The sequence below is a fragment of the Cryptotermes secundus genome, unplaced genomic scaffold (assembly GCF_002891405.2).
Source record: "Cryptotermes secundus unplaced genomic scaffold, Csec_1.0 scaffold1191, whole genome shotgun sequence".
Taxonomy (NCBI): Eukaryota; Metazoa; Arthropoda; class Insecta; order Blattodea; family Kalotermitidae; genus Cryptotermes; species Cryptotermes secundus.
Window position 1 is genome coordinate 303,828 of NW_019719382.1, and position 23,888 is coordinate 327,715.

The 23,888-nt window shown below is 46.6% G+C and overlaps 1 protein-coding gene across 1 annotated transcript; it reads right to left on the bottom strand.

The window, feature by feature from the left end:
- Nucleotides 1-367: 367 nt before the first annotated feature.
- On the bottom strand, nucleotides 368-23,609 carry LOC111866451. The gene is made up of 3 exons (XM_023855426.2): nucleotides 23,506-23,609; nucleotides 4,541-4,614; nucleotides 368-3,095 (listed from the first exon to the last, which is right to left on the bottom strand). The coding sequence occupies exons 1-3, from the start codon at nucleotides 23,581-23,583 to the stop codon at nucleotides 1,538-1,540; spliced, it is 1,710 nt and encodes a 569-aa protein (XP_023711194.1). The 5' UTR covers nucleotides 23,584-23,609; the 3' UTR covers nucleotides 368-1,537.
- Nucleotides 23,610-23,888: the final 279 nt, after the last annotated feature.

Here is a 23,888-nt window from a genome sequence, read left to right on the forward strand (position 1 = left end):
CTATCTGATGTAAGGATTGCAAGGGGTGTACGGGTTGTAACAGGCCTTAGTCGTAGTGCGTCATCCTTCCCACAATTCAGCTGCGACCACTGCCCTGTCAGTTGTTGCCATAGTTCCTCGCGCGCTCTCCAGCAGTCGCGGCTAATAACTTGGCCTACAGATGGATACACTCCGTGTTTTTAGATCTGGCCGCTCTGAACAGAAAGGATTTGATCGAGATAAGGATTATATGGTGTGTGTGGGTTATAATGTATCACCCATCTCTGGCCCCACGGTGCAGGTGTAACCACTGCCCCGCTACTTTTCGTGCTCTACCCAGAGAGACCAACTCTAAAAACACGGCGCGTGAAGGGATTAAATTAGCAACAACCTGTAACAATCTCATATATTCAGTTAGTGTACAAAGCGGGGGTAGGAACAAATTGTTTTCATATACAGTGTGGTGTCATTTTCTAGAAACGACATTCGTTTTAATATGTTGCCTTTGCTGTCCGCTATAATGCAATGGCACTCACAGGATGTCCAAAGAACCCTCTACAGTTGATACGTTATGTATAAACAGCCTTCAGCAAACTTCGATGTTCTCGAATTACAAACAAATAAGGGATTTTATACTTGGCCTGTTTACATCTACAATTATTCCGGGACAGTAATTTGTTTAGGTATCCCTGTTCGGATGATCAGTTCGTTGCAACTTTTATTCCATCGCGCATCACTGAAACCCCCAAAATCGAGGTCAAACATATATGTTCCGAGGGGGAATTCAAAACCATGGCCCAGCGCCCGGTACCATCAAACCTATGCGGTCCGGGCTTTGAACCTCGACCCGGTAACGAGCATTTCGTAGTGTGTTTCCGTTGCTTCTCTAAGTATTTCCGGGCATAATAATTCCCCCAAACTTCCACGGACTTGTTTTAATATTATGTAGAGTCTAGCTGAATGACTGAAGCGTAAGGGCGGCCGCACATCAACTGCGTCAAGACAAGAGACAAAAGGCGCAGTATTGCTTCATTCGTGATTCTTCAGTATCATGACTGAGACCGCTGTGCTGTGGTTTTTATAATCTCATTCATTTCAACTGTGCTCCTTTCTTTGCGTCATGTCGCAGACATCGTGTCTTGACTGTTATATGTCTTGACGCATGCCGATGTGCGGCCTACCTATGGGTAGAATCAATTGAATTTTCTGTGGCGTCTGTTTCGCCATGCCTTGTGACATCTTTTGTTGTCTATACGCTGATAATGTGAAAATAACTTCCCGATAACTTATTGATGATTAATATGATAATACCCTTGAATTGATTTTAAAGCCGCCATCAGTTTAGAAGACTAAGGAAAAACCCGACAATTTTAAGCACGTAGCCTTTTTCTGAGCCAAGATTGGGACCCATGATCCCCCAAATAAGTATCAGGGGGTTCAGACGACTGCAACTCGACTTTCTGTTTGTACCTGAGGAAGACGATCTGGCACTCCTGACATAGGCTGTGCTGAGAGTTAGTTCAAAGCTGTACATATCTACATGTGAGCTACTGAAGCATCACGCTGAAGTTTCTAACTGTTTGCTCCCCACATTTGTCTGAACGGGGTGAAATGAGCTGCTGAAGGCGCTGAATGGCTTTGGGGAGATCATTCTCAGCGTCTGTTGAACCGGCGGCGTGACGTCGCCCTCGTCCTCTTCGGCACCCGTTCGAGAGGCTGATGCCTCGAGGAGGTCACTAAGAGCCGCCTCTAGCTCGCTGAGGGATGGTGTCATCGAGGAACGCCGACTACTGCCCCGGCTGGTCGACTCTCTCAAGGTGGGTGGCACACCCAAACCATTCAGAACTGGCTTAACTCCTATTTCCTCCACCTTACCATCCGCGGTCTCATAATCCTTCAGCAGCCGGAGAAGGGACGAGTGAGTCACTTCGTCATCTTGATGAAACAGCCTCTCTTGCAATTTGGATTTTGAATTCTCTGGGGTGGGCGGTGGAGTCTTCAGTCCTGTCGGAGTGCCTGTGCCACTGAAGCCGTTCGCAAGCCTCGAGTCTACCGTCGAGTTCTTCTGATTTACGGAATCACACACCAGGAATGTTGTGCCGTCGATTTCAGAAGCTGGCCGAGCTGGATGATTTAACGCTTCAAATTCTTGCGGTTTTGGACTTCCTGCTTGACCCACTTTGCATCCAGATGAACTCCTCGTCATTTCCGCATGTGAAGCATCAGACAATAAAGTTTCTTCCGGAGAATCCATTCCTCTGTCCGGTGGGCTCACCGTTTGATTTTCTGGAATTACAGCCAATGAAATTTCTTCTGGAAGACCAATCCGTCCATCTATTATGCTTGCTGTTTCTTTGTGTGAAGTGGTGGACGTCGAAATTTTGTCTGGTTGATCCATCCCTTGATCTACTAAGTTCGTCGTTTCATTTCCTCGGTCTGGTGACGTCGAAATTTCTTCCCTGTGGTCTTCTTTGCCGTCAGTTGAACTCTTCCTGCTTCCCCTTTGTGTGGGCAACATGGTGTGCGGTGGGCTGTCCTCGTGCGCGTCACAGTGTTCTATGACGCGCAGGTCCCAGTCATCCAGTCCGTCAAACGAGTCGTCGCTCTCAGAGGAATACCTGGGTGCACTCTTCAGCTTCAGTTGTTCTGGCTTGAAGGCCCCGAAGCTTTTGCATCTTCTGACGCAGTTTTCGATCTTTTCCACGGTCAACGAGCTAAGTCCCGAGCTCTTCGCCGAGAGGGGCACACATGTCTCGGATCTTGGAGGCGACTTGTGGCCAGAGGAGGGATTCTCACTGCAAGCAGACAGTGACAGCTCGGCGTAGTTCGGCAGCGAAGCAGTGGATAGGGCCTTCTGTCGTCGCTTCTTCTTAGCGACTTCAGGTGGCTGTGGTGGTGGAGGCCGAGGGATGGACTTCCACCCCTCCTGCTGCAGACGTTGCTGCTTCTTCTTCCTGGGTGGAGGGATTGGTGTTCTGCTCTCATCACGCGTTTCGGGAACGCTCAGTGTTGCATCTTCCCATTTCGAACAGGCGTTCAGCGCATGCGTCTGGCTGATGGGCCGGTGTGTGGTATGAATTGGCACTGGCTGACTTACTAGAGGTCTGCTCTTGATCCTGCAACACCAAAGTTCAGTTTAATATTATGTCTCCAACATATTATTCCAGTGTAATATTGTGTCTCCAACATGAAATTGCAGTGTAATATTGAGTCTCCGACACGAAATTCCAATGTAATATTGTGTCTCCGACATGAAATTCCAGTGTAATATTGTCTCTGACATGAAATTCCAGTGTAACATCGTCTCCAACATGAAATTGCAGTGTAATATTGTGTCTCCGACATGAAATTCCAGTGTAATATTGTCTCTGACATGAAATTCCAGTGTAACATCGTCTCCAACATGAAATTGCAGTGTAATATTGTGTCTCTGATATGAAATTCCAGTGTAACATTGCCTCCAACATGAAATTGCAGTGTAATATTGTGTCTCTGATATGAAATTCCAGTGTAACGTTGTCTCCAACATGAAATTGCAGTGTAATATTGTGTCTCCGACATGAAATTCCAGAGTAATATTGTGTCTCAAAACGAAAAATATTATTTCACATCTGCACTGTGAAATTTCATTAAAATCCATCTGCGTAAGGACAGTATGTCGCCATATAAAGGTACATCACGCCTAGATGTTGCAAGTTCTCAGCAAGGGCCCCCTTCCGTTTTCTGTGTATAACCAATAGGGACAACGATAGACTGTGCTGCCGCTCTCAACGTAATGTGCAGTGGAGCTGGTCCAATCCACTGACTTGAGATGAGGGTTGTACATGTGTATGGGTTATAACTGAGCTTATTTACAGTACGTCACCCCTCCTCCTACAATACAGCTGCAACCACTTTCTCGACACTTGCTGTGTTTCTCCTCACTCCCAACCCAGAAGCCAGGACTAAAAAATGCAGCCTGTACTAGCTTGAAAACTCCCGATAATAATAATAATAATAATAATAATAATAATAATAATAATATGGCTTATAGACCCTTTGCTATGCGGTGACTCTGTAAACAACGGCCGTTGCTAGGTAACGCCCGCAACATACACGCACGCAACAGTAGAAGTACGGTTTTTCTGTGGTCCTAGCCACAGCCGTTTCTCGACAACGACTCGGTAAACACGTTCCAGCGGCAACAGCCTCGAACGGAACTGCAGGTGTTCTCCATATGGTCCGTGTCGAGTTGTTATAAGCAAACGATAAAGTTAGTTAATAGTTCACTTCTGTACGGAAGGCTGTGAAGAAAAAGGTTAGTTGAAAGAGTGCGGAATTCAGTGAGAATGTCATAGTTCCTGTGTTAGAACCAATTGTCAGGAAACGGCTAGTGGAAACTGTAGTAGACTGAGGACAGTGATCTGTAAAGTGCAATCACGAGTCGTGAGTGTATAGGCGGCCAATAAATCGAGTCAGCAATCCGAACCCCGTCAATAGTCACACATACTACGTGATGATGTTGATGATGATAATAATAATAATAATAATAATAATAATAAGAGGAAGAAGTGTGTCTCACCTGTCGAGTTCATTTTTGTTACTGTTGAACTCGGAAGCTCTTGGTCGCTGCTCGGCACGCCCAGTTGGGCAGATCTGAAAATCATATATAACCACTATTAAGTTGAATTAAGGCAACTTCTGTAATTTCGATCGAATGCCGAGGTTGAGCGGTTGGCACCCCCTGCTTCATATTAGGGAGGTGCTGTACTCATACCTGGACTTTTTGAACGGCCGTCTTGACAGATGGTTTCGCGATCTTCCTCAGTCCCTTCAGGTAAATGCCAGGATAGTACCTCTAATTAGGTCGTGACCGCTTCCTTACATATCCCTTCCTATTCATTATTCACTTATCACCTTACCATTGGATGCTGTGTACTATCGAGGTACAGCGTCATTAAACAAACGCATACATGAAGATACGTACGTGAACGAATGGATATGACTGTTGCAAAAAAGTGGATAAACAGAAGCAGGGGAAAATCATGTTTCAGAATGCTGACATGAGAAGTCTTTTGCGTGAGCAGACACGACGTCCTTTGCTTTTTAATCGCAAATATGTCTCCCGACTTGAGACACGAACATGTCCTTTGCTCGTAAATGGTAAAAATGTCCCCTGACTGCAGACACAAACAACTCCTTTGCTCTTAAATTGTAAAAATGTCCCCTCACACCGACACGAACAAGCCCTTTGCTCGTAAATGGTAAAAATATCCCAACACAAAACACGAACAAGTCATTTGGGTTTTAATGGTAAAAATGTCCATTCGCTCCTGACACGAAAAAGTCCTTCGATTTTTAATGGTAAATTTATCCCCTGATAGCAGACATGGACATGTCCTTTGCTTTTTAAAGGTAAAAATGTCTTCCCATAGCAGACACGAACAAGTCCTTTGCTTGTAGATGATAAAGATACACCCGGACTGCAGACGTGGCCAAGCCCTTTGCTTCTAAGTGGTAAGCGTATCGCCTTACTGCAAACACGAAAAATGTCCTTTCATTTACATGGTAAAGGTGTCCATTGACTGGAGACAGGAACAAATATCCTTCATTTAAATGGTAAAACTGTCCGCTGATGGCATAACTGACCAATCAGACGTAAGGGACTGCCTCCATGGTGCAGACACACTCTGTGAAGTCAGCAAATCAGTAAATTCGTGCAGTGTCTCTGTGAAGCCAGAAACATTCACTTTCTGCTGTCACGGAGGCGATCCGGCGGCTGCAAATGTAACAAGCTCCTTCACCTGTTTCTCAACAGCGAGCAGAGGTTGCAGGAAGAAATGAAACGCAATATCTGACGCATGCGCAAGTGATTTCGTAACAGCCGACCTCCAGCAAGGACAGAAGGACTTGAAGAAGAGTTCTCTGTGTTCCAGTGTCGAGTCAGAATTTTCGAACTCCTACAATTTGGTTAGAATTCCCGGCGAGGGAGGGGGTGAACTACCTGATTTAGTTTTTATTTCTTTATCACATAATCTACATACATATCATTTTTAATTATTTCTTATTTCACCTTAATATTCGCCCAACATACTTTCGGTATTAATGCGCTAATGGAAAATTCAGACGAACTTTCACAGGACTTTTCTTCCGCAAATTTACCTGCACGGGCTGCGGCGCAATCACGTTTCCAGAGGAGATGGACCTTATTAGTTAGCGAACCGAGAACCATATGAGTTGGTTCCTGGAAACGCCACTAGATGGCAGAGTTGTTCACATATTGTCTCACCTGATGGAATGCCGAGCAAGGCCACAGAAAGACTGGAGGCGTGGAAAGGGATTTGTTATTACCGCAAAGGACGCCTACATCGTGTCAGGGCTGTCCAAGTGGCACTTCGGGTTAGTACAATCTCCGCAATTCTGAGGTTCTCACAGCGGTTACTAAAATAATTATTTTATAGTATGGATGTAACGCTGTGCCGACGTTTCGGAGGACTAAATCGCCGACACTGAAGATGACAATATTCCTCTGAAACGTTCATGGACTTCTATCGAAATGCACGGCGTTTCCAGAGGCCCGTGCCTCAGCCGGGGTTCGATTCTCGACAGGAGCAAAATTTTCTCTTTTCCATAGCGTCCAGACATGCTCTGTGGTCCACCCAGCCCCATATCCAATTTGTAGCGGGGACTGTTCCCCAGCGGTGAAGAGGCCCGGGCGTGAAGGTAACCACTCCCATTATTTAGTGCCGAGGCCGAGAATGGTGGAGATGTATCTCCACTCCCCATATATCTTATTGGCGTATCGTGAATTACGGATACTTTACCTTTTTAGCTTACCCCCACCCCTACAACCTCGTGGAGCCTGCCAGCCCGTCTAGTTATGTCGCCTGTTTAAAGAGAGGGTTTCAAAGGGACATTTATATTCCAGTTGGCGTAACCTTCACAAGAAAGTATTTTTAGTGTCACATGGCTATACCTGAACTAATTACCACATGAATAACTGTGTCAACACTGCAGTACCTTTATCTCTATTGTTTAGTAGCCGTGACGTCACCATGACAACCGGAGTAAACACGCACCAGTTTTCAATGTTGCCGGCTGTACAAGTATTCGCCTGGAAACTACGCAACTTCCGTGTGCTTCTTGAAAGCAGCTATATCGAAACTCACCTGTCAGAGCCGTCATCCGTATACCGGTTGTCCGGAAACGACTGATACATTTTCGTGGATGAAATACGAGAAAACTGCAGAGCATACCCAAATATAACCGGTATCAGCAGAAAGTCAAATTCTCAGAGATGTCAAAATTGGTGGTATATCTCCGTAGTACCTATCTTTACCGCCAGGCTCCGCAATTTTCTGAAATGGCGTCTCCCACAGAGAGGAGCTTTTTCGTGATTGTGTACGCGGAAAGAAATTCATGCATCAGTGTTCGGCGGGCCTTCAGAAAACGGTTTCGTAAGGGCCCACCTCCTGGCAATTTTGAAAACCAGAACACAAGCAGTGGTCGTCCTCGTGTGAGTGATGAGGCTGTGCGGCAGGTGGAGGCCACTTTCCAAGGAAATCTGCAGACGGGAAGCCGTGAGTTACAGATGTCGAAAACGACTCTGCGGCAAGTCCTGCGCAGACGGGTGCGCATGAAGCCTTACAGTGCCACGCTACCAAACCGTTGGAATGGGAAAACTAGACCTGCAGATGAAGTGGCCTCCTCGGTCTCCCGATTTCACTCCATGGGACTTATTTCTGCGTGGTTATTAAAGGAACAAGCGCTTGTGCAACCTCTACCAATGATTACTGATGAAATGAAGTTGAGAATTACTGCAGCTGTGGAGGCAGTGGACAGGAACATGTTAGAAAGAGCATGGCATGAGCTGGATTACAGACTGGGTCACGAATGGAGCTCACACTGACCATCTTTAGGTTACGTAAAGCTTTCAGAGTTTGTCATTAAAATGGAAAGAGTTACAACTGTATAGTGTACCAATCATTTATGGACATTCTGTATACGTACTTCCGTCCGTCCGCTAAACGGTACGCAAAGCTGCAGAATTTGTGGTGGTAATAAATATAAAACGGTGCCCGTCTGTTTAATTAAGTGCCACGTCATGCAGACGGATGTGGTGGTGGAGGTATAGCTCCGTATATTCTTAACCTATGGATCTGAGATTTGGTGGTCCCTACAGCTAGTCTGGAGGCTGTGAAGAGAAAAAAGTAATATCTTGCAGCAGCCGGCGATTGAACCAGCTCGTAGCTTGTTCACTATATCGACTGAGCTATCTGTGGTCCTCTTAGTATAATGAAGCTACTTGTAGAATTTTTTTTCCCCCGAACGACTTAGTTTTGGGTTTATAATTGTAAGATGTGAACGGTAACTTATTTTTCTGATGCTATAGCAGTAAAAAAAAAGCTATCCCTTGACAAGTCGTGGAGGCCTAGAGGATTGGGAGACGTCGAGGCCCCCACATTTTCTAGACAGTCGGCATATAGATGGCAGTGAGGTTGTCAGCCGGCCGCTCTTTACCCCTCCCCCAGGAAGATTCGTGTTACTCATTTTTGTTAGAGGGTGAGTCGACCCCAGGGCCATAGTGCGGCTGGAAGGATTAGGTCAACTGAGAAATCCAATGAACTCGTCGGGAATCGAACCTGATACCTTCCGGCTTGTAGCATAATGCGTCAATCAACTACGCTCTAAATATTATCAAGTTCTGGTAGTAGTAAAATAAATGAGAGTAAATCAAAATTCAAGTCTATTCATCCCAGACTTTGTTTGCAACCCTGAAGGATGAACTCAGGTTAAGAACGCGCTGAGAAACATGTCTGCACCTGTCACGAGGGAATAACAGTATGGCGAAGACAATTCTGTTCGTATAATGATAAATTTAATAATTACATAGCCCCCTAGTTATAACTGAGTAGTGATGTTCGCTATAACCGAGTGAAGGTGTATTCACGGAAGTACACCATAGGATACATAGTCAATACACGCAATAATCACAGAAAAATACAATGTGATTACATAAAGGTTTTTATATTGGCGCTATTTTTTTTATTTTAAACGGTTTCCTAACTAAAAAAACCTTCTTAGTGCCTCGACATCTAGAAAGCACAACCGGTTAATGCTGTTTGGGGAAACCGTCGCTGTTTATTGTGAGAACCATACGGAACACACAAGTACACTATGTGGGCAGAATGCAGAGACTTTATATATAAGAATTCAGTTCGCACCTCACAGGAAACATTATGTCTCCGCTACAGAGACCAACCGGTTAATGCTGTTTGGGGAAACAGTCGCTGTTTATTGTGAGAACCATACGGAACACACAAATACACTGTGTGGGCAGAATGCAGAGACTTTATATATAAGAATTCAGTTCGCACCTCACAGGAAACATTATGTCTCCGCTACAGAGACCAACCGGTTAATGCTGTTTGGGGAAACAGTCGCTGTTTATTGTGAGAACCATACGGAACACACAAGTACACTGTGTGGGCAGAATGCAGAGACTTTATATATAAGAATTCAGTTCGCACCTCACAGGAAACACATTAAGTCTCCGCTACAGAGACCAACCGGTTAATGCTGTTTGGGGAAACAGTCGCTGTTTATTGTGAGAACCATACAGAACACACAAATACATTTCGTGGTCAGAATACAGAGATTTAATGTGCTAGAGCAGGTGGTACATACAGTGACCACAGTGCTTGAAAGGATTAATGTCGCTTTAATAATGCAAGTTGCTCTGAGACCCTATTGCTTGGGAACGATCTGGGCCAGTGACTTGAATTTATTATCCCGTCGACCGAAAAGCACGGAAACGCTTCTCAGCGAGAAAACTCGCACAAGAACATAAGTACGTCAGTGATTATATAACTTGACTGTTTGCTCAGCTAATGTCGCAGTGAAGAGGAAACTGTTTTGTACTTAACAGAGATTCATAACAACACATGTGCTAAACAGCAATGATTAGCAAATATTTGTGCATAACGTGCTTGTTGCAGAACTTTCAGGCGATGGTACTTCGGAATTGGATAATAGTTCGTACGCCATTGTTCAAGCAACCGTCCATCTTCCGGGATAGTTGCATCCCTTATCCGTGTCGCTATATATAGTCGTTAGATTTAGTTTTAAAAAAGTGAAGCTATCCCTGTAACAGGGGTTCAGTCTCAAGAAGTTAAACGAGGTAAAGAGAAGTATCGTGTTGAATTTTCAAATAGCTTCGCAGCCTTGGAAATCTTAGACACTGAGGTGGATGTTAATAAAGCTTGGGAAACTATTAGAGATAATACCAAAATTTCAGCCAATGAGAGTCTAGGTTATTATGAACTGAAAAATCATGAGCAGTAGTTAGATTAAGGATGTTTAAAATTATTAGATGAAAGAAAACAATCCGAAATGCAGTGGTTACAGGATCCAAGCGAAATAAACGGGGATAATCTGAACAGTATAACAGCATACTGTTTCGATGTAACATGCCGCATCCATCATCAGGGAATTTTTGCCCTAAAACGGACACAGCAGGTTCTTCTGAAGCGTTGTCAATAATCCACCATACAGCGAGACATTCCGGAATACAGTAATCTTCAGTGTAAATAATTTTTGCTAGGAAAACTCAAGAAGGGACGGGGAATATCCGTCAAGACAGAAAGTTCGAGGAACCTTGCATTAAGAGGAAATACTGATGCCCTGCCTTCATAAGTTTGCGCCGCCTCCATGTTGGTATTATTGATGGAAGGAAATTCATACTATACAATTGGATAGGATCTACTGCAGTTACGTTCACACCAAGTTTCATTAAAATCCGTCACTTTGATCGTAAGTGGTTCACGAGGGCACATATATTACAAGCCTGTTATTCTGAACAAATTATATGGTATTATTGAAATTAGGTTACTGTCGGTCGGTCGGTTAAATTGCTGCTGGTCTTCGCCAGCACAATCATTCCTGGCTTCAGTCTCCTAGAGATCCATGACCAAGATTTTTGTCCTCTCCTATACGTGTACGTGTTTCGAAATGGGGCCTCCTCTTCGAAGAGGGAGGGGTCGCTCTTACCGTGCAGGCGCTACGTTTGTTGCCCCGCAGTTTCAGCACGAGTATATCCGCGCCGTCACTGTGGACTCTGTGTCACTGTGGGCTCTGTGTGTCAGCGCGCTGTACAGGGGTCAGCCTCTCTATGTAGGCGCTACGTTTGTTGCACCGCAGTTTCAGCACGAGTATATCCGCGCCGTCACTGTGGACTCTGTGTCACTGTGGGCTCTGTGTGTCAGCGCGCTGTACAGGGGTCAGCCTCTCTATGTAGGCGCTACGTTTGTTGCACCGCAGTTTCAGCACGAGTATATCCGCGCCGTCACTGTGGACTCTGTGTCACTGTGGGCTCTGTGTGTCAGCGCGCTGTACAGGGGTCAGCCTCTCTATGTAGGCGCTACGTTTGTTGCACCGCAGTTTCAGCACGAGTATATCCGCGCCGTCACTGTGGACTCTGTGTCACTGTGGGCTCTGTGTGTCAGCGCGCTGTACAGGGGTCAGCCTCTCTATGTAGGCGCTACGTTTGTTGCACCGCAGTTTCAGCACGAGTATATCCGCGCCGTCACTGTGGACTCTGTGTCACTGTGGGCTCTGTGTGTCAGCGCGCTGTACAGGGGTCAGCCTCTCTATGTAGGCGCTACGTTTGTTGCACCGCAGTTTCAGCACGAGTATATCCGCGCCGTCACTGTGGACTCTGTGTCACTGTGGGCTCTGTGTGTCAGCGCGCTGTACAGGGGTCAGCCTCTCTATGTAGGCGCTACGTTTGTTGCACCGCAGTTTCAGCACGAGTATATCCGCGCCGTCACTGTGGACTCTGTGTCACTGTGGGCTCTGTGTGTCAGCGCGCTGTACAGGGGTCAGCCTCTCTATGTAGGCGCTACGTTTGTTGCACCGCAGTTTCAGCACGAGTATATCCGCGCCGTCACTGTGGACTCTGTGTCACTGTGGGCTCTGTGTGTCAGCGCGCTGTACAGGGGTCAGCCTCTCTATGTAGGCGCTACGTTTGTTGCACCGCAGTTTCAGCACGAGTATATCCGCGCCGTCACTGTGGACTCTGTGTCACTGTGGGCTCTGTGTGTCAGCGCGCTGTACAGGGGTCAGCCTCTCTATGTAGGCGCTACGTTTGTTGCACCGCAGTTTCAGCACGAGTATATCCGCGCCGTCACTGTGGACTCTGTGTCACTGTGGGCTCTGTGTGTCAGCGCGCTGTACAGGGGTCAGCCTCTCTATGTAGGCGCTACGTTTGTTGCACCGCAGTTTCAGCACGAGTATATCCGCGCCGTCACTGTGGACTCTGTGTCACTGTGGGCTCTGTGTGTCAGCGCGCTGTACAGGGGTCAGCCTCTCTATGTAGGCGCTACGTTTGTTGCACCGCAGTTTCAGCACGAGTATATCCGCGCCGTCACTGTGGACTCTGTGTCACTGTGGGCTCTGTGTGTCAGCGCGCTGTACAGGGGTCAGCCTCTCTATGTAGGCGCTACGTTTGTTGCACCGCAGTTTCAGCACGAGTATATCTGCACTGTCACGGCTCCAGGTCACTGTGGGCTCTGTACTTAGTAACATCTATACAAGGTACACAGAGGTTTCCTGTCAATGCAGGTTTGTGCCGAAACTTACGCAGCTACTGAAACTGCAGTCAGTCAGCTGAACGGTCGTAGGCCTGACAGCCACCAAGTTCAAGCTTCTAGTAGGCTAGCGAGGCTGTAGCCCTGATATTTAAATTCATCTTATCCCCATGCCTTATGGGCCTTGGTAGCGCAGTTGGTATAGTTACTGGCTGCGGGATGGACGGCCAAGGGGTCGGAGTTCGAGTCCCAGTAGGTGTAAGATTTTTGTCCTCTCCAGGTCATCCAGTCCGGTTCTGAGGCTCTCCCAGCCTTCCTTGAGATATAGAGGCCGTGGAGTGAAGCTGACCACTCCCCCATACGCCTTTACGGCGTAATGCTTAAATAAGCACAGGAACAACTTTTTTTAGTTACTTGCGGTGGAGGTGAGACTGGGTCCACTTGGTGCCTCGGCCACTGGTGGGCCTTTGTACCAGCCCCGGATGGTAATGACGAGTGTGGAGCGGTCGGTGGTAAGGGAAACCGAAGTGCCACTTTGTCCACCACAAATGCCACACGACCTGACTTGGACTAGAACCCGGACCGCCGCGGTGGGAAGCCGGCGACTGACTGCCTGAGCTATGGCGCGGACAATTTGACCGATTCCTCTACCTCATGGGGGCCTCGTAAATCTGAGCAGTGCTTCAGGAGAAAGTGGCGCCACAAAACTTGAAACCCCCTGTTGACAGGGCTGTGATTTTGTAAAAACCCAGGACATGTAAATTTGGTCAGTATAAACCCTCCCTGAATAATGTTGTCATTGCGTTGGAACTCGATGGGTGATTCATAGGCGCGTCTGAAGCACCTGAACACGCCCGCAGCACAGCCGCGTTCTGAAGGACGAGTTCCACTTCGTTCGGTTCTTCCTGCGGCTTCGGATCAGGCTTTCGGGTTAGCATTTCCTGTATTACGTAATTTCATCCGCCCATCTTTTCATATCAGCATGTTTTCTCCCCCCTTGTCGACACATCCCCTACTGGGAGTAAACACAGAGAGCGATGGTGTAGCGGCAACAGTCTAGACTTGTATTCGAAGACCCTAGGTTCGACTCCCGGCGTAGACTTCAAATTTCCTTATACTTCTCTTGATTTCTCTTGGTCCTTATAGAAAAATTCTGGAATAACTCGAGTAGGTCACTACCACTTCCTTCCAGATCCTTTCCAATTCACAATAATCCCATCATGCAACATTACAGTCTAGACAGAACCTCATAAAAAGAAGAAACAGACAACAGCGTAAAATGCAATAGGGATAGCTCTGTGACTAGGCTGCAGGCTGGATGACTGAGGAGTCAGGGTTAGATTCTGAACAGAGGCAAAGGTTTATCGCTTATCCACAGTGTCCAGATATACCCCGACCCCTGCTCACCCAGCTTTCGGCGTTTATGTCTGCCTGAATGCCTCCAGCGAGATTTCTGTGCCGCTGGCTTTCAGGCTTTTGGTCATTTTGTGAACTGCAGAGCTTCGTTTTGTCCAGGAAATGTACTTTTACAAAAATTGGTTTATATATTTTACGCGTAGTATTATGACCGCATCTCTGGTCTAGTGGTCAGGTTTCCTGGCTACAGATCCAGAGGTTTCGGGTTCGAGTCCCGGGGCTACCAGATTATCTGAGAAGCAGTGGGTCTGGAACGTGGTCCACTCAGCCTCGTGAAGATAACTGAGGAGCTATTTCAAGGAAATAGCGGCTCCGGACTAGAAAACCGAGATTAACGGCCGTGGGGATCCGTTGCGCTGACCACGTAACATCCTCATCTAATATTATTAAAATCATAAAATCGCAGAATGGACTGGGCATGCAACAAGCATGGGATTGATGCGCGGAAAGAGATCATTAGAAAGATCCAGAAATAAATAATTAGATGATACTAAAATGGATCACAGAGAAATATTATGAAAGGTTTCGACTGAATCCACGTGGCTCAGGGATAGGTACCTAAGATGGGATATTGTGAACACGGTAAAGAAATTTCAGGATCCATAAAATGCTGAGAATTCCTTAACTAGCTGAACAACTTATTGTCTTCTCAAGGACTCAATTGTATGAATTTAGTTGATAGAAGTTTCTATTTCAAGACTTCGGGGCCCCACCCAGCCAACCGTGGCACGTGTCTCCCAGTTGAGAAACCACCGGTTGCTACATCAGGACGACCAGCTGTTGCTCAGGAAGTCACATCCTTAAGTGCTGCAACTTGCATGTCACTGTCTCTCTTCCTGTTAGTTAACAAATTCGTACATTCGCTTGTATCTGTCTGCAAAAACCAATGTTGCCACATCTCATTCACAATCCTAATATGTGAAATTTTCCTTTTAAAGCTGCAGTAATATTTCTGACTTGCCTCACTTCTGCATTATTATTTCTGCAGTACGTACTCTGAACTTCAAACAGTTTCAGTGTCAAAGAACGGACACTCGCACTTCAGTTAACATATCCATCTTATGCGATCCGATCTCTCTCAGTGGCTCTTCCAGCCCATTCAGGGCCCAGGCCTCTTATTCAGTTCCGTAATCGTTTTTCACAGACGCTAGGACTGCTTGGAGGGGTGATCAGCCCGTCGCAAGGCATCTACTTAAACACAGGACAACACAAACACAGAATAAAAGCATACACACACCAAACATCAATGCCTTGAGTGGGATTCGAACCCACGATTTTAGCGTCCGAACGAGCGAAGAAGGTTCATGCCTTAGGCGGCCCATACACGTACGAGTGTGGCTCGGCGAGGAGCCGGGCTCGGATTAATTTCACCATACACGTATGAGCTTGGCGACCCACACACGGACGAGTTTGGCTCATTGGAACCCCAGCCGAGTCGGACTCGCGAGCTAGACTCGTACGTGTATGGGCCCCGTTAGACCGCGCGTCCACTGTGATCGGCTGTCCTTCATTACAAATATGAAATTATTGAAGAGTTTCGCCTTCTGGGATATAACACCGTGCAGTCCTGTAAAAGTCGACGGATGTTTAGACGCAACCTTGCTTACTGCCTGCTTCACGTTTTCTTTATAGCCCTGAAGATGCAGGCGACATATCCCTCCGAAATATGCGTTGACTTTCACCACACTACACGGCGTCATATCCCAGCCGACAGAACTCTTCTTAATCAAGAAATCTGCATGAAGCAAGCAGACAGTTGGGTTACTCTCCAGTACTGAATATGGAGGTGATATGTTCCTCCGAAACGTCAGCTGACCTTCACCGGACTACACAGCACCCGTCTGCTGTTTAAGTCCAGTGCAATTAACTGGATAATTACAACGACTAATTATTTAATACTACGGCAAGAAGGAATACGTATCTGTGTTCTGTTACGCTCTGCCAACGGCCGCAACAGTGGCCAGACGAACGAACAATGAACTGATGTGGCCACTTGCTAAGAACGGACGCTCCGCCCACTGGCCCCGATATGGTGTCCTCGAGCTTTGAAACCAGTTCCACATCCAGCAATATACAGTAAAACAACGGCCGTAAGATTATGGCGAGATTTAATGTGTGTCACTCGAACCCAGGCGCTGCCGTAGGAAATGTAACACACGCTTTCACAGGGGAATCCCCGCTTCCATGAACCATGCATCAAGGGCATCTGATCTAAAGGCTAGTTGGTTTTCCTCACTTAAACGTAATTTTACACGTCAAATTCTTCAAAGGCTAAAACATTAATGTTGTATGTGGAGGCCAGAAACCGGGATAGCTCAGTAGGTACAGTGAATAGGATACGCGCTCCAAAGCCGAAGAATTGGGATTCGGTTGGGACAACAAAATTTCCTCTTTTCCACAACGTCCAGACCAGCTTTAGGGTCTACCCAGCTTCCAGTGGGCACCGCAGGCTGTTTTCCCGCGGGTAAAGCGGCTGGAGACTGAAGCTGACCACTCACCTCCATCTAGTGCCAAGGTTAAGAATGCATGGAGTTATACCTCCACCCCACCGCACACTTGATTAAGCCCAGGGACAACTTTCGGAGCCGGGATAGCGCAGTCGGTATAGCGACTGGCTACGGGCTGGACGACCGAGGGGTCGGAGTTCGAGTTCCGGTAGGTTCAAGAATTTTCTCTTCTCCATGTCGTCCAGACCAATTCTGTGGCCCACTCAGCTTCTTATTCTATAGGTACCGGGGGATTTTTCGGCGGAAGTAAAGCGGGCGGGACGTGAAGCTGACAGTTCACCTCAAACTAGTGCCGTGGTGAAGAAAACATGGGTCGACATATCCACTCCCTCATACGCCTTCGTGGCATAAACTTTACTTTTATCAAGGTCAACTTGACCTTTTACCCTACTTCCCTAGAATATTCCACGCCTATCTACAACCAAGTAATCCCTTCTACAAAGGGGCGCGACCCACACTTTGTTAACCACTGACGTGAGGAATATTAAAGCCACTGTAAGCTGTCCCTGTACCCGATTGAGTAAGTAAGCACTATGTGCTTAAGCGTATATGGGTGGAGGTATAGCTCCATCATTCTTGACCTCGGCACTAGATAGAGGTGAGCGCTCAGCTTCACGCCCGTACCGTTTTACACCCGGGATAAGGTTCCCGGTACCCATATGACAGGAGATTGTGTGGACCCCAGAGCCGGTGTGGCCCCTATGTTGACGAGAAAAATGTTGCAATGCTGGGAATCGAAATAATGTGTTCAATTAAGGCCTGATGATGTCCGACTTGTGGTCGAAACATTTAGCATAGCTGTATTTGTAATAAGTAAGTAAAGTGTACATTAGCATCCACTATCTCCATTGAAGGTATTTCCATACCGCTCTTTATGTTGTGTTGGAGGTAAATAAGAATCTACGTACGCACAACAGAAGTTTACTAAAAGTTAAGAAAATTACGTCCATTTCCTTTGTTTCTTTAGGATGAAGGGGGAAACCCGCCATTTTATTGTCGGATCACGTGTTCTGCCGGACCACAGTTGGGGAACCACTGCTCCCAGTAACTTCGCCTGGTTGCCGTAAGAATAATACAAGTAGTTTGTACGATACCGATCACGTGACTGTTTACGGTGTAAGCATAAGTATGGGTGACCTGTCATCACAAGACAGACGGTGGACGGTGGACGGTGCTGCATCGTCTCGCAGCCTTTAGCATCAAGGGAAACAGAAGCAGCGGAGCTTGACCTCCAGGAGTAGTGACGGGCTATCAGCACGCAGACAGCATAGAGGAAGATGTTGACACAAACTCTCATAGTTTCTCAAACTGTGGATCGGGAGGGGGAATCGCGACACATTCCAATGTGAGATTCCCGTGTTCTCAGGTGTTATTTTTATAGCGGATTTCGGATGTAACGGACAAAATCCGGCTGTGTTAATTGCGAATTTTTAGAGATGTTGAGGCACTAGGAAGGTTTTGTAGTTATAAAACTGTTTAAAATAAAAATAACCCCAATATAAAAACCGTGTTTCTGTGTTTATTTCGTGTATTGGCTGTATATCCTGTTTGCTTCCGTGAATAAACCTTCACTCGGTTATAGCGCATATCAGCGATAACGGACACACTGTCCCCTTCTTATTATTCCGTTATAACGTGGGTTTACTGTAGTCTGGCTCTTAATATTAACGGGTGACCCAAGTAACATAACTGCTATAAATTGTAGAAGTTTATTTTAAAAACCCAGGACCTAACCTAGAAGGTTCTTAGATACGGTTCAAAAACAACGAAAATCCCAGCATTTTCAAAACTGAACCAAAGATCTGTAGAAGGTTTTTAGATATGTTTCATAAACATAACCAAAACCCCCAGAATTTTCAAAACTGAACCAGGGACCTAGCATTTTAAAAACAAACCCCAGTACCTAACCTAAAAGATTCTTATATATTTTGAAAAAGCATAACCAAAATCCTAGCATTTTCAAAACTGAACCAAGGACCTAACCTTTTAAAAAAAAAACAAAAGGCTCACCTTTGGGACGTCTTGTTGGAGGCTAGCTTCAAAGTCATGTTTTGGGTTTTGTTTTTACAGATAAATTTTCGAAGGTTGGCAGCACTAATGGGACTGTAAACTTCTGTGTCACTCTCAAGTACGTGAGCACCTCCTGTTGCGTTCAAGCACAGTTCTGGCAAGTCAGTAAGTTTAAATGCAGATGCAAGCTGCGAGATATTTCAGGAATGTTATTGTTCAGTGTGCGGGAACATCTAATAGCGCGTGCGCAAATGTGTATAGCTACACTTTTCACTTACTGGCACAGATGGGCTGCTGGGGCAAGGTAGGGTGTGGGGATCATGGTACACAAATTTTGGGAACCCCTGATATCTGTGTCACAGACATGTGACAATGAGGGAATATGGAGATACTGGAACCCAACACGGTCACTTGTTTATCACACAACTTTCTATACAACGTCACCATGCTTGTTAATTGCCGTCACAAACTGTTGAAACTTTTGCAAAGCGAGCGCAAGGCCAAATCTCGTTACATTCTCATGCCACGCCGCTGACGTCAAGCAGCGAGGCAGTAGCTGCAACTGCATTTTGAGCCGGTGGAACAGTGACGCTAAGGCTCCAGTTGGGCCATACCATAGCAGAAGCGGTTAATCGCCGCGGTGGCCCGGGTTCGATCCCAGGTAAGGTCATGTGGGATTCGTGGTGGACAAATTGGCGCCGGGAGCGGGTTTTCTCCGAGTAGGCGGCGCCATAGCTCAAGCGGTTAGTCGCTGGCTTCCCACCGAGGCGGCCCGGGTTCGATCTCGGATGTTGTCAAGTGGGATTTGTGGTGGACAAAGTGGCGCTGGGGCAGGTTTTCCCCGAGTACTTCGGTTTCCTCTGCCAATCTTCATTCCATCATCATAATCACCCGGGGTAGGTACAATAGGCCAATCAGTAGCCGACGTGCCGAGTGGACCTAGCTCGACTCCACCCCCCACTATGCGCATTTAATTAATTTTATTTTTTTCCTCCGAGTACTTCCGTTTCCCCTACCATTGCTCATTCCTTTAATTTCTCCACGCTATTTCTCTATCATCCAGGGTAGGGACAAAGGGCCCATGTACCATGTGGACTCACCCCCCACCCCAAAATTTAGAAGACTCAACTGACCCACACATCCTAAATTCTCATCTGGGCTAGTGGACACGACCAATCAAACAGGTCAAAAAAAATGTGGACAGTACACGGCAAGGAAAACAACAGAATGTAACTTAATGGTATTGTCCTAGGTTCGATTCCCGATCAGGTAATTTGATATTTCTAATTTACCTAATCCTTCCAGCCGCATTATGGCCCTGGGGTCGACTCAGCCTCTAACAGAAATGAGTACCAGAAATCTTCTCGGGGGGAAAAGGGCGGCCGGCGCGTAAAGCTGACGATCTCACCACCACCTGTGAGCCGAATGTCTAGAGAAAATGTGTGAGCCTCGACGTCTCACAAGCCTATGGGTCTTCATTGCCTGTTACAGGGACAGCTTTATATTTTTTAACTTTAATATTAATTTGAGAGGGAGGACTATTGACTCCGTCAGTAGCTAGGCTTCATGGCGTCTCATGGATGGATCACGGATGAACTGGAAAGGATTTGGAAGGAAACAGTCGTGGCTTCATCGAGGTATGTACCGGAATTTGCCTGGAGGGCTTGAGGACGCAATGAAAAAACTCTTGACAGAACAGTTGCTGTACCATCCGTGATTCGAACTGGAGACCTCCAAAATAAGAATCTAGAGCGCTGCCGCTACGATAGTCATGTCGGTAAATGTGTCGCAACATTCTGTATATAGCGAAGTGCTTGCCAATAGCCGCCGCAACGCGATAGAACTTGTCCAGTTGGTGAAGGTCAAGTGTGGCTGCAAGGCACAGAATGCGCAGTGGTGTATGGTCTCGTCCACTGAAATGTGTGCGTTGCAGTTAGTCAACTGCTCGTCTGCCCTGGCGACGGAGGAAACAGGCTCTTCCGAAACGACGATAACATTCTACAAAGTTACTCGAACGCAGCATCACGTCTTAAAAAAAAAAAACAGAAAATCTGAAAGCAGAATTTTCCTTCGAAATTATTTGGGCCAAACTACCAGACTGCATGGCGTAATAAAGCAGAAAACAGCATCATTTTTCATAACTTTAAATTTCTCCCATCTCACACCGAGAAATATACGTTTTGGACAGCCACAGAACTGAGTTGAACAGAATTTGTTATTACATAAATGTTACACTGCTTATTTTTGTTCACCGTTGATGTATCTTTCCACCATATGGCTATTAGCAATGTTCCGACGTTTCGAAGGTACATACTGCTTGTATCTTCAGGACCGGAGTAGACTGAGTTTTCGTTTATATAGGTTTGTCCAACAGAACCGTGGGGGGGGGGGTAACATACGAGGGCTGCACACTTGGCCCTGAAGACTGAGGCAACACGTACCTCCGAAACGTCACTAACACTTGCAGACGGCGGAAAGACAAAAGAGTACAATCGCCATGAAGAAATGCTTCAGACACAAGTCGAAGCACCAAGTGATGAGAAGAATATCTGATGTTGCCTGCATTTCAGCCACGCAAGGTGACCATTTAGAGCCGGGTTAGCTCAGTCGGTATAGCGACGAGCTACGGGCTTGATAGCCGGATAGCTTCCAGACCCGCTCTGGGGCCGAGTCCAGCCTCCTGTTCAATGGGTACCGGGAGCAGATACCCCCCGGGGTAAAGTGGCCGGTGCGTGAAGCTGTCCACTCACCTCCATCTACTGCCAAGGTCGAGTATAGTGGAGCTGTACCTCCACTCCCCCATGTCTTCATGGTGTGATGGGCAGTTTTACTGTAAGGTGTCCATTTGGAGGTGACAGATACCGAACAGAACTTCCTGCATATTACGCCGTGCTGCTGGTTAACTTGTTTGCCCACTGCCTCGTTTCGGCATGACAGCCCAAGCCCGCCAGAGCTACAGGAATGACGTATCAGTTTAACTGAACACACTGCGCATGCTCGAGTGAGTGGATCGTGAAGTACAGCTAAACGCAGTGACAAGTCCCATTTGCACCTTTAAGTGCTGGACTCGAGGTTCTCTCAGTGGTGGGCTATACAGATTTGTGAGACCCGACTCCGTGAAGTGTGGTAGGAATTCACTGATACTACATACTACTTGCTCGGGTTATTTTCCACCCTGAAGATGGAGGTCGTACCTTCATCCGAATCTACCCAGAATACAGCGTCACCTCACAGAAGGTAGTTCGATTATCGCAGCGGTAAAGCTCTAATCTCGTGTTTAGTATGTCTTCGGTTCGATTCCCTGAGGGTGCAGCGTCCATTCTGAGGTTTATTTTGTTTTTCTTCAGTCACTCCACGACGGCCTCCTTCCAGATCCACGCCCCATAATACCATTCGACACTATAGTCTAGCTGTTGGCAGAGTCGTAAAGTAACCCTCTCTTCCAAAAATCTAAATTACAGTTTAAAATTTCTGTGTTCCCTCCCGGTTACAGTTCGATCCAAAGCTGTAACCATTTAAGACCCCGGTAAAGATAAAATTAAAATTTGGAAGTAGTATTTAACGGGGAACCCCCTACTCTTATTATATATAATGGGAATACAAGAGATGCCACCGAAGGTTGCAATGGAGTGGCCAACTCTCCTGTTTCGTTACCGGACAGAGGCTACCCTGACACATTATGCGGGTTTCTTCAGTATCTCCCCCCCATGCAGAAACCTGCACAATACCTTAAAATAGCCCACGACCGCTTCCTCTCATTTTCTCAATGCGTCACCGTCGTGTTGTGTCCCATTCAACACTTACAGCGCGTAGTGTGGAAAAGTCAACATATCTCGCATATAGAAAACAGGTTACGGGCTGGACAACCGAGGGTTCGGGGTTCGATTCCTGATAGGGGTAATCGACTTTCAGTATTCAATAGCGTCCACGCCAGCTGTGGAGCCCACTCAGTTTCCTATCCTGTAGAAGTGGGCCTTTCGTCCCGGGTGTAAGGCGGCGGGAACGTCAAGCTGCCGAGTTCAGGGATGTGTGGAATTATACCTCCACTCCCCCGTACGTCTTCATGCTTAATTAAGCAGAGGGACAACTTTACGTCCCTGTCATGCGCAAACAAGTGTCTGGTGATTTGACCTTTGAATCACGGATCACCATGAACTGCTAGAATTTAAATTAGCTGCACTGAGCTGACCGGCGTTCTCAAACAAGAGAGGCGGGCCAAAGGGCAACGCTCTTGACTCCAGGCCCTGACTAACCTCACAGGTTCTTGTGGTTTCCTCAAGTCACTTCCGGCAAACGTCGGGATAGGGAACTTTTATGGATACTGGCTCAGCAGTTGCGTCTGCTGCTCATTCTGTGTCCTGTAGATAATACGCAAATTCTTGTGTTTTTTATTTATTTATTAAGATTGTGGTTCATATAGTTTTGTGTTTATGCAATAAATTGTAACTCCACAACAGAAAACTACTGAGTTAATGCCCATACAATTACTAGAAAGGATGTAAGTTCTATTTCCGCATAATTTTTTTGATTTCTTGAGGGTTTTTTATTTTGTTTCTGGCTTTTGTTTGTGGCGTACAATCATAAAAATCACAACATGGAACAAGAAACAAAGAAATAAACACAACAAAAGAAAAATTAATTTCACAATTCGTGTCCTACTACCAAAAAAAGAAGGCAACGCATCCCCGATAAGCATCAGCCAGTTAGTGACGTTTATAATCAGCGACTGTGTGAGAACCAATCACGCAATGGGAAAGATGATTACCTACAAGCTAAGTAGAACTTTCCCGCCCTTTACGGAACCCAGAGGTTCACTGTCATGATGACGACAGCCAGTTGAATCCATTTATGCCTAGGTCTGCCAAATGGTCTGTTCCCTCTCAGTTTCCTTTCCAGAAGTTTGTACGGATTTTTCGTCTTTCCCATGCGTGCTACATGCCCTGCGCGATACACAAAGTTACCACTGCACTGTAAGATTGAAATGTTTCATACCGTCCACTTGTTCGCGCGAGGAAGTGTGAGCTCACCTGTAAGATGATTCTGCGGAGTGGAGACTTGGAGTCATGCGCCTCCAACGACCGCTCTCTGCACCACGCGGCCCCCATGGATACTGCGGCTGGATCCCGCGAACTCACACGACAAGCTGGTCACGCCGCGCGCGGTACAGCTCCACAATGCAAACTGCAGCAACTTTCACATGCAACACGGAAGCTTCGGATGAAGGAAAGAAGAAAGAATGGATGAAATAAAGGGAACAAATAGGACAAAAATAAGGTAAAAAAGGTAAAGCTATCCCTGTAACAGTCCGTGGAGGCCCATAGGGTTGTGAGACGCCGAGGCTCCCACATTTTCTGTAGACAACCGGCTCACAGATGGCGGTGAGGTTGTCAGCCATGCGCACCGGCCGCCC

Excerpts from the sequence above, each read along its gene's own strand:
- LOC111866451 (XM_023855426.2), bottom strand. The coding sequence starts at position 23,583 with ATGGGGGCCGCGTGGTGCAGAGAGCGGTCGTTGGAGGCGCATGACTCC. Across the intron at positions 4,615-23,505 it reads TCCGCAGAATCATCTTACAG|ATCTGCCCAACTGGGCGTGC; the intron begins GTGAGCTCACAC and ends TATGATTTTCAG. Across the intron at positions 3,096-4,540 it reads AACAAAAATGAACTCGACAG|GATCAAGAGCAGACCTCTAG; the intron begins GTGAGACACACT and ends TTGGTGTTGCAG.